The following is a 12325-nucleotide window of genomic DNA, read 5'->3' as shown; positions in this document are numbered from 1 at the left end:
GTTTAAAAATTACATTTTTGAAAATGTAGAAAATTGTATTTTCAAATCGTAGACAATGATGTGCGTTTTTTAAAATGCAAGATTTTAAAGGCTAACATGTCATTTTAAAAGCCAAACTAAGATTTTATCAAACGTTGAACTGTGTTTTTAAAAATCGCTTCTTCAAATCGCACATTTAAAATTCGTTATTTTAAAATTGCACAATTTTTTTTTTTTTTTTTTGAAATTAAACCCAAACGAACTTGTAATTTGAGTATGTTTAACCAGGTTAAATACATATTTTTAAACAAAATCTCAAGAAAAAGGTCCAGAGTATGTTTGAAAAAAAATTGACAATACAAAGGGAAAAAACTGATATTTTTGCGCAGCAGATAAGGAGCACATTTAAAATTGCACAATTTTTAAAGACGGAATTACTTTCATGCACGTCATTTTTATTATTATTTATTATTGTTAAAATTCATGCACGTCATTTTTTTGGGAGTATTTTAGAACCCAAAAATAAACAAAAAGAAAACGATTGAAAGTGGACTATATATACCATTACCAGCGAATTAAAAGGGTTTTAAATTGCTGGTACCATACTGCCATTATTTTATAACCCAAAAATAGAAAGAAATAATAAAAAAAATTAAAAAGAAAAAAGATGAATATGGGATGGCCCACAACTGCGAGTTAAAAGGGTTTAAATTGCCAGATTTGACCAACTAAAAGCATGGGTCTCTCTGTCTCTCTCTTAATTATATAATATAAGATAGTGGTATGGTTATGGTTGAGCCAACATGTTTATAGTTTATATTTTAAACTAAAAAAAAGAAAAAAGACAGCTCAATGCGTGCCTTACACGACATTCGATGGACATATACGCCTTGCCCTGCCCTGTGCCCTGTTCCCTGTGCCCGCGATCCACGCACCAAACCAAAGGGCTAATTTATGAATGAGCTCCAATTCAATTCATTTCGGTGGCTTCGTACATATAATTGTAGCATGGAAATAATGTAGAGATTTATAAATTTTGTACTAAAGATTTCTTTTCTTGATAATGATATCGAAATAGCTCTGTAATTACCCAAATATTCAATTGCCTGAAAAGCATTGCATAAATCCACAAATGCCTTTAATAAATACGTGGAAATGAGCTTTTCATGATAGTATTAGCATTTAATTTTTTATTTTTTTTAAAAAAAAACAAGTGGATATATTCGTCCAAAAAAATAAATTAATTAATTTGATGTATTCGATGAAACGTGTCTTGAAAGATGACTCTTTAACATTAAGACAATGGGAATCGGCCAAAAGCTTCCATTTTATCGTAGCGTTACTCCTCATTTGGTAGAAAAACCAGAATGAAATTCCAATCCTATTCGGATAAGCATAAACAAAAACAAAGATAATAGTGTACAGCGGTCGCAACTGTGCAAAGGCACCTAACCTTGCGACCCCTGCAATTTTCCAACTGCATTCCTGACATGGATCGATTGTACTACTGTAGTAAGTTTGACAGGAGATAAAGGCTTTGTTTGATAAGCATTGTTACGTAACAGGATAGTGCTCGGCAATATTAACTGTACTTTTTTTTACTTTTCTATTTTTTCCAACATCGATTCACATCAAAACATTCTTATTTTTTTCATTTTTTATATCACATCAATAATTTTTTATTACTATTCAAATAAAAAAAATTCACTATAATACAAAATTTTTTCACTTTTTTATACAAATTCTTTTTATTTTATATCACATCACTTTTTACTAATTTCAAAACTAACAACCTACTACTCTGTTCTGTTCTGTTCTTTGCCAAACAAGCCCAAAGATGGCACACTCGAAAAAATTATCACATTCAACCAAGATTTGGCTCAACAATTGTTCCGTGTAGTTATTGTTAAATAGTAGGTCTGTTTAGAAAGAATTATCTGTTAGGTTATTTATTTAGTTCAGTAGTGTTTTATTGTTTTATTAGTTGTTTTATTAGTTTAATATTGTTGTATAAGTAGAAGTATGTCTCATGTTTATTTTTTTATATTGTTATTTTGATAGCATTAGATTTATCTATCTGGATGTGTTTATTGCACAATCCAAATGCATAACTCTTATACAACCCAATACACATTAGTGGGATCCATACATGTGGGTTTCACCAATGCGCCTTGGGTTGTGTAAGAGTTGTGCATTTGAGTTGTGCAAAAATCATTTTCCTTATCTCCTTTTATCTTTTTTTTTTTTTAGGAGTCTTGTCGACAATAGGCTAGGTTGCTGAGTTAAGAGTTAAATAGAAGTTTTATTTCATATGAGACTCTATTATCTATTGTATTTCATTCTTTTAAATATTGCTTTGTTATTGAATAAAAGTAATTATTCAAGAAAATTATCAAATCTTATGTTTTTGAGTTAAGAGCACATTTTATTGCTCAACCAAGGAGGTCCAGGATTCCTCGAAAATCCTATCATATATATCGTTCTTGTTAAGTTCTCATCTTACATTACACGTAACAAAATGGTATTAGAGCCAACTTTTCATAACCCATTGCTTCAAGTTATGGATAATCATTGTCTATATTAACGTGTTGACGATATCATGCAAACAATCCAAATAAAAATAGATGAGGCATTTGTTAGAATCGAGAGCTATTTTACGGAATATAAATATGAAGTCCAGCGTAAGCAACAACAAATAGCACCGTTATCCTCGAAAATCCTACGTCTATCATTATTTTTAAGTTCTCATAGCATATATTCTAAATTTTTCTAATGCCATCTAACTATTTTTGCCACACATCTTTTGAAAATCAAGCTTTGTCAGGCATTTGACTCATCAAATCCACACATGTCTTCTTCCAATACACTGCTTTATTAAATCATTTTCATTTACTTTTAACAAAGCATCTACAATTTTGTATAGCTCATTCCATTGTTACCTTTTTAGACGTGCCCGTTGCTACCCGTGAAATATTAAAGGAAAAAATTTTGACAATAAAGCTATCATTCCAAATGAGATGAAACCAGTTGAAGAGATGATAAAAGGGAAATGGCTAAGGGGACAAAAAAAATTATTGCTAGGGGCCAATAGACAAAAAAAACCTTAATTTTAATTTTAATTTTTTTTTTTTACCTAAACTATTATTTTTTTTCTTAAGAGTTGAGGGGGGCCATGGCCCCCACTGGCCCCCCCTCTCTCCGTCATTGCTAACTATGAATCTCAATCGTTCCAAAAATTACCGCATAATAGCCGAATCCTAGTCGGATCCTTTACACAATAAACTTTCATAAAGATTACCAAAAGACAATAAATGACTTGAAGGTAGGCAAAAGTTTGAGTTTCATTCGGTGAGTGTTGTGAGAAATACTATAATTTTTTATTATAAAATCATTTACAAACCAATGCGATTGTCCATAATTAGTTAAAGGGTTAAGTAAAAAAAAATCTCACTTCTCAACTTAATGAATTGGCATATGAGTTATCAAACATACACTCTTAATTCATTTCCCTAATTATAGACTACCATACCAATTTATAATAAAAATTATAGTACTCTCTAAGCATCCCCCCGTGATGATTACATGAGGACGGGTGTGAATCCAACTGGGGAATGGGTGACACTACATATATAGCATGGGGTCATCATCGATCTTTCGATTCTTTTGTATGTGAATAAGGACATTTTGGAAATCAATGGATGAGTTTGACTTGCTTTTATTTGCACTTATGAGCAATATTATGATGATCACGATTCACATATTCTTTTGTTATTCCTTACGGTATCCCTCCTTAATTTTTGAGAATAGAGAGAATAATTTATTGAGATAGAAAGTCCATTGACATGATGACATCCCAGTTGTCTTCGTCGATTCAAATAATTCAATCCATCCAAAGACCGAAATTAATAATAATAATAAAAACAATAATTTCGGACTTTTAAATTGTGATAAGCCTGCCAGCATAGTTCAGTCCCAAATAAGGCCTTTCTTTGAGCTCGGAAAAAGGCCGAGCTTAGCGCTACCTGCTACCTGCTACTAAAAAAATCTGATTATTTTAAAGGGCAGCCTAAGTGACACATTAATGATGTTCTTTTGTTTAATTCAAACATTGATTTTTTCTATGAGCTCACCTTTTTTTTTTTCTTTTTTTTTCTTTTTGTGTGGTTGGTATATTAAATTTTTGGTGACTAGAAAAAATGGTTGAGTTGTTTGTTGTTAGTTTTTTACGTTTTAATACCAAGTGTGGAAAATCAAAATATAAGGAAGGCAAATTAATAAATAAATCATACCAATATCAATAAGAAAATTATTGGAGGACTGATATCTTATACGATTCTTGTGTGTTGACATCATTTGCATGAGAAATGTTATAGAGTATTTTATAGTGTCCTTCTATGCTGATATGACACTCTATTTTTAATTTTTTAAAAAAAACTACAGTTTGATTTCTCTCTCCTATTTTTGTTAAAAAAAAATAAGGTGTCATATCAACATAAAAGAAAAAGACACTAGAAAGAGTTATAGCATTCTTCATTTGCATAGTTGCTTTACAAAATGCCCGGGTTAATCATGTCAATCCAAGACAATAATGAAGATGTTCAAGGGGGAAAAAAAAAAACCAACAAAAAAGGTGGGGATATAAATAACCACTATCGGCCAACTTTAGCAGCCTTTACATGAAAAATAATCAGGCCACAGCTCGCCGACAAATTCTACAAACAATCATCCTCTTCAAAAAATTCATTCAATATCTCTCAGAATATATTTCGCATGAAAACTTATCAATCATCTACCGTTAGCCATGCAACCAACAACAAAACAATACACCGTTGATACCAATATTAACATATTGAACCAAGGAGCCTCCGCCATAAAAAGGCCCCGCTACCTCCAAAATTGGTACCCACATTCTTTCTTCCTCAATCTCTCTATTCAATTTTTTTTTCTAAAATACTAGCTAACTTAAGTATTGGAGGTTATTGGTTCGGGGACCCGTGGTTTCCGATGACTTGTTACCTCTTGTTGCAATAGCTTGTTGCTAGTCCAACCATACTTTTAAATAAAAAAAAAAAAAAAAAAAAAAAACCCAAGTCATGAGGATTGAGTAAGCAACCCCATACATTCATATTCATTGCTAGACCTAGCGAAAAATTAGGCAAGCACCGAAACACTTGCAACGAATTACGCTTTCTATTGTTGGTAGCAAGTGACTTTTTCAGTTATGGGTTGTTGGGAAGTCAAAAATTGCTAACTCAATACTCACTAGTAGCTGGGAGACAACGAACTAGAATTGTTGATACTTTTTTTCATTTTTCTTTTTCTTTTTCCTTTTTTGTTTTTTGTTTTTTTTTTTTTGGCTTGATTTCTCTAATCATTTTCGAAAATTTCACATAATTACTTGGGAAGATGGTTGTTGCATCTGACACGAAAAATCCCATGTCAGGTAGTATATCATATCACCGCCTTCTAAGTTAAATATCAAACTCTTTCCTTCACCCCAAGTCATATCTTAACGTTTGGCACGCAGAAATAAACTCAATATTATGAATGATTTTTTTGTTATTTAGTTGGGCCACCATTTTTTTAAATAATTATTTCTATAAAATTTCACTCAAAAACCAAAAAAAAAAAAAAAAAAAAAAAAAAAAATTAAAAAAAATAGGTTTTGTCCTATAATGTGAAATAGTTTTTTTTTTTTTTCTTCAAAAAGGTAAAAAATAGCTATTTCCCAAGTGATTGAATAGCTCTAAAAATGTTTTTCCCTCAAAAATAATTTTTTTTAGCACCCAAAAACCCAATTCATGGGTCATGGGTGGCCAACCACCACCCTTGAAGCCATTGGGGGTGGTGATCTTTGGGGTGTTGGCCCGTTGGGTCTAGTTTGCGAAGAGAGTAGAACTGTTTTGTGCGAACGAGTTGGGTAATTATACCTTGTCCCACCTTGGGCCTTATATTGTGGACATCCGGAGTATGCTGCTTTGTTGGTTTTGGGCTCAGGAGTTATTGTCCACTGTAAAATTTGTTTAAACTAAATATATTAAACAAAGGCGTAAAAAAAGAAACCAATATCATGCGTTAGAGGGAAATGATTTTTAATAAAAAAAAAAAAAAAAAAAGGACACTTTTTAATTATATTTGCTTTTTTTATAATAAAAAAGGGCCTGGAAGGGGACGGGAAAGGACACTTTTTAATTATATTTGCTTTTTTTATAAAAAAGAGATGGGAAACCGTCCCCTGCATATCACCTCTCTGCGTTCAAACTAGGGCTCAACTTCGGCAGGCTGGGTGAGTTGGTTTGTTAGTAGCAGGACAGAAAACCAATGATTAGAAAGATTGAAAACAACATTTTTATCTTACAACGGTGATGTAGCCCTCCCAAGACTCCCAACCAAACTTTTGATTATTATTTTTTTTGATTTTTTTTTAAAATATCTAATCCAAAGGTTAGTTTCATGTCAGTATTATAAGATAAAAATGTAGTTTATAGCATTACTCAACAATATAGTAGCCTTGGCCCTTGACAAGTCACCTTTGCTTTGTCAGCAGATCAACACAGGCCTCTATGTCTATGAGATGTTGCAAGCTCTAATTTGCCAGCACCCCACCTAGTATTCGGATGCTATTTGCTCAGTGTGAAAAGTTTCATCTTGTCACATTTGAAATATCTTTAGATCAAGGATGGAGAGGAAAAGATGGTGCAAATAATGCTCCGTTTGTTTCGGCGTAAAATGATTTCTGGAAAACGATTTCGATATTTTTCGGTGTTTGGTAGGGGCGAAAATAATGGTCAACGAAAATCATTTTCGGTTTGACCGTAAAAGCTTCTTTAATTTTCAGAAAACGATTTACGATTTTTAAAACCGTAAATCGTTTTCCGAAATGAAACTCTTCGTCCTTACATGCATGTTTAATATCCGATCGTTAGAATTTAACAATTATTGGTCGTCGGAATTCAGTTGGCGTCGGAGTCCGACAACATCCAGTCGTCGGAATCCAGTCGGCGCCGAAATCCGGCCACAGGATGACCAAATTCCGGCCGGAATTTACCGGTTTCCGGCCAAGCCGGTCGGATCTGGACGGATCCGGATATGACCGGATCCGGCCATTGATCCGGAAGATTCCGGCCGGATCCGGCCATTTATCAGGCCGGATCCGAAAGATTCCGGCCATTTTGGCCGGATTCGGTCAAACTTTTCGCCGGAATCCGGTGATGGCGACATTTGCCAAAATCTGATTTTTGCATTTCGTAATTTTTTCGTGCGAACCAAACACCGAAAAATATTTTCAAGAAAATCATTTTTTCTGAAAATAATTTCGTTGAAATCATTTTACGTCGAAACAAACGGAGCATAAATGGAAGCTTGATTACCATATAGAACAAGAAGAAGCCTAGGAAAGATTGGTGGAAACTTTTATTTACAAATTTTGAAATAAGAGAAGACTTGCTCTGGTATGGCATTTGAAACTAAATGCTGCCTCTAAAAGAAGCTACATAAAATAAATAGCCCTAGTCTCCTGCATTGAATCAGAAATGTCGCATTCATCCACCTCTATGGCAGGACTTGATTGACAGCCACATTCTTTTTTCATGTCATCTTGAGGTTTTGCCGACCAAGAGTGCTTGTTCTCTCAGCTGAAATTGGCCATTGAAACTCTATTCCAACTAAGCAGATTATCTGGAATAGCAGTCAACAGAGTTGAATTCAACAACCATATTCTTTAGGTGTAACATGCAACTCATAAGAAAAATAATTCTGATCACATAAAAAAGAAAGAAAGAAAGAAAGCAAATCGTATACTACTATTATCCAGACATGACTGGAAGTGGGCCAAACAATCCAACTAGTCAGATAAATGCAATGAGGACTTCAGTAAACAAGTCAAATAATGATATTTCATCCCTGTTTGCAGTTGAGTCTATAATGATGACCGGACATGGGAATGGTACGCCATTTATGACACATCTAACTCCCTTGCACTTACTATTTGCACACCAAAAAAAAAAAAACTACAGAAAAATAATCCAATATGTGGACTTATTCACACCACACCATTGAGAACATGGTTTAGGATCCTAATGAGACAATATTTGTTTGCGCATGATTACTAACAGGTGCATAACATCCTACAGGAATTATTAATATGTAGTAATCTATTCAATACCATTGAACTATTGCTCAACAGGTGTTGTACTGATTTCAAGATAATATATATTGTATATTATGTATGTATGTATACTGAGAAGTTATGATGCCAAATGAATTGGTGGACTAGATGTAATAAAACACAGATTGTTAGAATCAAACATTAAGATTACCTGTTTCTCAGGTTCACTGTACTGTAAAACTAGCAGGTGCAGCCCCGTCAAACCCACTGGCATTGCAAACTTGTACGCTATCAACATCTTGGATTATGTTCTTTGGCATGCTGTTTAAACATCGCCTTAAATTCCTCCTCGAGTCAGCATGTCCATCTACCAGTGGCTTCGCATGATATTCAAACCGATTTTGGAGTTGAAATATTTGGCTTTCCAGACTGTATGTTTCGGGGATACCATCTTTACTAGGTGCACTACGCATGGAACTGGGTGATGGTATGTTTCCAGAAGAAGGGAACCTTGAAGTAGAATACCGGCCTTCTGCTCTCCTCCAGAACTTGGAACTCAAGAATTCTGCACCTGGCAGCTTACAACATGTGTTTTCTGCAGAGTCGGTGTTTGGGATTTTCCCGCTTGATATTGCCAAATCATATGAAATTTCGTTTAGTGCCATCTCTATGCCATGTACACGTGTCTCTAGGGAATTTATCCCACTCTGGGAGCTCCCAATGAATCTCTAGATTCAAGTAAAGCAGGAAGATATAAGCCAGCAGAATAAATATTTTTTGAATTGGTAAGTTATACATATACTTAGTAGGTATTGAACCAACGACCTAACCCTCCACCCATTTATTTATGGGAGGAGGAGATGCCATTTAAGCTAGAGCTTATTGGGGAGTAGAAATATCTTTAACATTTATCAGTGGAATATTATTAACATTGCTTTTAGGAAGTAGGCAAAAGGGTGTGACATTTCTGGAGAATAACTGAAAATACAAGTTTTCAAAAAAAAAAAAACTGAAAATACATGGAAAAAGCTACCTATCAATATTTTCAAGATAGGATTGCAAATGTAAGGGTTTAAATTTCTATCTGAAGAAAAGGAGGCTGCATGTTCCAAATGGTACTGCAAAAACAAGTTATGAGAAAACGTCATATTGAAAGGGAGGCTTGGCTTCATTAGCTTATTTTTTTACCATCATTTTATGTTTGTCTTGGAAAGCATGAAGAGACCAGCAACAAAGGCTGTAAATAGAATTCAGTACGTCAAGGGCATTCTTCACGAGTAAAATAAGAATTTAAAAGGGAATAGCATGAAACACTATGTTCAAGCTGAGCTGACATCATGTAAATTTTATCAACCATAGCAAGAAATAACAGCAGTAACCCTTAGGCCTAAATAACACTCTTATAATGAAGTTGGCATTCAATTCCTATGTAGGGACACAGGTGTTATGAAGCTTTGGCGACATACCTGGAGAAGGTCTAACAGACTGGATTGCTGATTTTCGATTTGAAGAAGTTGTTCACGGATCAAAGACAGATCCTCAACATCTTTGTTATTCTCATAGGCTTCTTTGACTGTGTTGCTGACTACAACACCCAAGTCAGGGTTCTCATCATCTTGGAACGGAACCACACGAGACCCAGGTCTTAAACCACCAAATTTATGCGATTTTTCATCACGGATCTTACCAAAGAGGACACGTTTTGTTTCCCGCTTAGAATTCCCACTGCTCTCGTTCGCTGCCGACTCGAAATTCCTGAAATCACTCCTTTTAATACCATCTTCACAAGCCAACTTCGATGAGAAAGAGTTTGACACATCTTCAGATTTCCAATCAGACGGTTTCTTGTGGTCCAGCTTACAGAACATAGCTGTGCTTGAATTCCTGTCATTACTCTTCGGAGGATTCTCTCTTTTGGCAGTGGTCACGAACGAAATAGCAGATGGAGGGGACCTGTTTGTGGGGACTGTTTTCTTCGGTTTAGGAGTCTTAAAGCCGTCATAATTGGGACTTCTTGAGATAGGAGGGAAGCATCCACCACTACGATTATCTGGCCCCATGCAAAACCACCCAAAACATACATTAGATATTAGGATAGGTTCATCAGTGGTTGTTCAACTTCAACAGCTGAAGTGTACAGAAAAGCAGAATGCAGGTTAATGACAAAAAATTTATGCTCCCATGTGCATACGTCCAATTTCCTTATCTACTTCATAGATTTCTCATTGTAGATGCAAGATTCTTCAGTTATTATGACAAAGAGAGTTTCAATAATGTCAGCTTTGTGTCATAAACTACCAAATTGCTTCTCGTGCAGTATCAAAAGATTGAACAACTAAGGAACCCATTTTGCAATCAATGAAGTTATATCTTTCTAAAATAAAAGATGCATAAGCAAGACAAAAACAATTGAAAATAACTAAAATTCTTACCTCTTGAAGAAGATTTAGACTGAGATGAAATAGAGACCTCCTCAAACGCACCAGGGACGTCCTTCCACAACTCCAAGGTATGATTCATGGTCTCCCGTACGACCTTGACCTGTTACACCAAATTTGATCAGATAAAAAATTTCAAAAAATAATTAACCAAGTATTCACTACAATTCCATTTAATTCTCCGCGAAGTTGAGACGAAGAAAAGCAAAGAAATTAATAAAAAATCATATTTTTAGTGTTCTGTCTTTTGGTTCTCATTTCCGTAGCTTCAAAGCCTCATATATCAACCAATCACTTCTATAACCTGAGTTCGCATACACTTATACGACTAAAAATCTTATTTTTCCTTTTCCCACCCTTTCTCAGCAACCAAACAGAATCCAACTTGATATATACCTTATCAAATCTCCGACTCTCCAAAGAATTCAAACACGACAACTTATACTCCGCCGCCAAATTCCTCTCCGTCACCGCCACCTTCCCCAACGCCTCCGCCGCCGCCTTCCTCACCGTCCAATCCTCACTGATCAAGAACTCAACCACGCACGGCACCAACCAGTCCAACACTCCCCGACTCGACGCTCCACTGGCTCCAACGACGCTCCCAGTGAGCACCAAAAGTGCCGCCTTGGCCTTGAACCCTTCGTTCCTCGCCAATTTCCCCAACCTCGGTAAACTCTTGCGCAATAGCTCGACATCCGGGTCCGGCGCGGCGTCAATCGCCGCGGCGAGGCAAAGCGCCGAGCCGATCTGCGCGTTGAGGTCCTGCTCGAGCGTGATCGCGTCCATCAAGGGCTTGAAGAAAGCGGAGAACGGCGGTTTGGTGATTCGCGACGACATGGCGGCGACCGCGTCGACGCAGGCCGATCGGACGGCGGAGTCGGGGTCGCGAAGGCGGCGGAGGACGGTGGAGATCATCTTGGAGAGGAAGGGAGAAAGTGAGTCTCCGTGGGAGCGAGAGAGTAAAGCCAGTAGATGAACGCATTGCTTGCGCACCGGGGACTTGGACGACGCGTCCGTGTTGTGGAGGCAGCTGAGGAATGGCGCGAACGAGTCTTGCGTGAGGGCTCGCGCAATGGACTCGAGCTCGGCGGTGGCCAGGGCTAGGGTGTCCCGGTCCGAGAGCTTGTTCAGGCACGCGATGACTCGGAGCTTGAGATCGTGAGTCCACGTAGCGGGCTGGGATGGAGTACTCGGTGAGCAGCGTTTGGCAGTAAGAGACATTTTTGTTTTGTGATTTTTGCTAGTGATCAGCGCTTCGGCATTCGCAGTGCTTATGGTGGTAGCACCGCCGTTTCAAGCGGTGGCGTTGGCGGCTTTCGGTACTAATTTGGCGGCAGAGGCGTGTGTTTGTGCGTTTATAATGGGTGTGAGTTTTTGGTGGTGAACGGGTTGAGTGGGGTTTTAAATGTTGAGTGGGAGGTATGGGGCTGGCAGTTGGCACTATACTGGAGTTTTTTCTCTCTTTTTTTTTTTTTAGAAACATTTATCCGTTTAACTACTAACTTAACAATATTCTTCCAAAAAAAATTTCCTGCAAATAATTTTTTTTTTAAAAAAAAAAACAAAAATTAGAACTTCTTACCTTTTATTTTTGAATTTTGAATTTTTTATTTTAAAATTTTTTTAGCATGAATAATTTTATTGTTTTTAATGATAATTCTAATGAAAATGAGTAATCCTATAACATTTTTTTAAAATTTTTTATCCTCTTAAAATTAATATGACTTTTAAAATTATCATTACATCAAATTAAATAAAAATGATCATAATATTACTCAAGATCATTTGAGAGCCATTT

At 36.1% G+C, this 12325-nt stretch overlaps 1 protein-coding gene across 1 annotated transcript; it reads right to left on the bottom strand.

The window, feature by feature from the left end:
* Positions 1-7325: 7325 nt before the first annotated feature.
* LOC133867394 (TORTIFOLIA1-like protein 4) lies at positions 7326-11941 on the bottom strand. Its single transcript, XM_062304139.1, has 5 exons — positions 10921-11941; positions 10519-10627; positions 9553-10136; positions 8298-8814; positions 7326-7656 (listed from the first exon to the last, which is right to left on the bottom strand). The coding sequence occupies exons 1-4, from the start codon at positions 11746-11748 to the stop codon at positions 8311-8313; spliced, it is 2025 nt and encodes a 674-aa protein (XP_062160123.1). The 5' UTR covers positions 11749-11941; the 3' UTR covers positions 7326-7656; positions 8298-8310.
* Positions 11942-12325: the final 384 nt, after the last annotated feature.

Source organism: Alnus glutinosa, chromosome 1, assembly GCF_958979055.1.
Source record: "Alnus glutinosa chromosome 1, dhAlnGlut1.1, whole genome shotgun sequence".
Taxonomy (NCBI): Eukaryota; Viridiplantae; Streptophyta; class Magnoliopsida; order Fagales; family Betulaceae; genus Alnus; species Alnus glutinosa.
The sequence above is the reverse complement of the archived record's forward strand: the minus strand, read 5'-3'. Positions and strand labels throughout refer to the sequence as shown.

Bases quoted from the DNA above. Each gene is read 5' to 3' on its own strand.
- LOC133867394 (XM_062304139.1), bottom strand. From the start codon at position 11,748: ATGTCTCTTACTGCCAAACGCTGCTCACCGAGTACTCCATCCCAGCCC. The intron at 10,628-10,920 runs GTATATATCAAG...TTGGTGTAACAG, and splicing joins AGAGTCGGAGATTTGATAAG to GTCAAGGTCGTACGGGAGAC. The intron at 8,815-9,552 runs GTATGTCGCCAA...ACTTGAATCTAG, and splicing joins GTCTGTTAGACCTTCTCCAG to AGATTCATTGGGAGCTCCCA.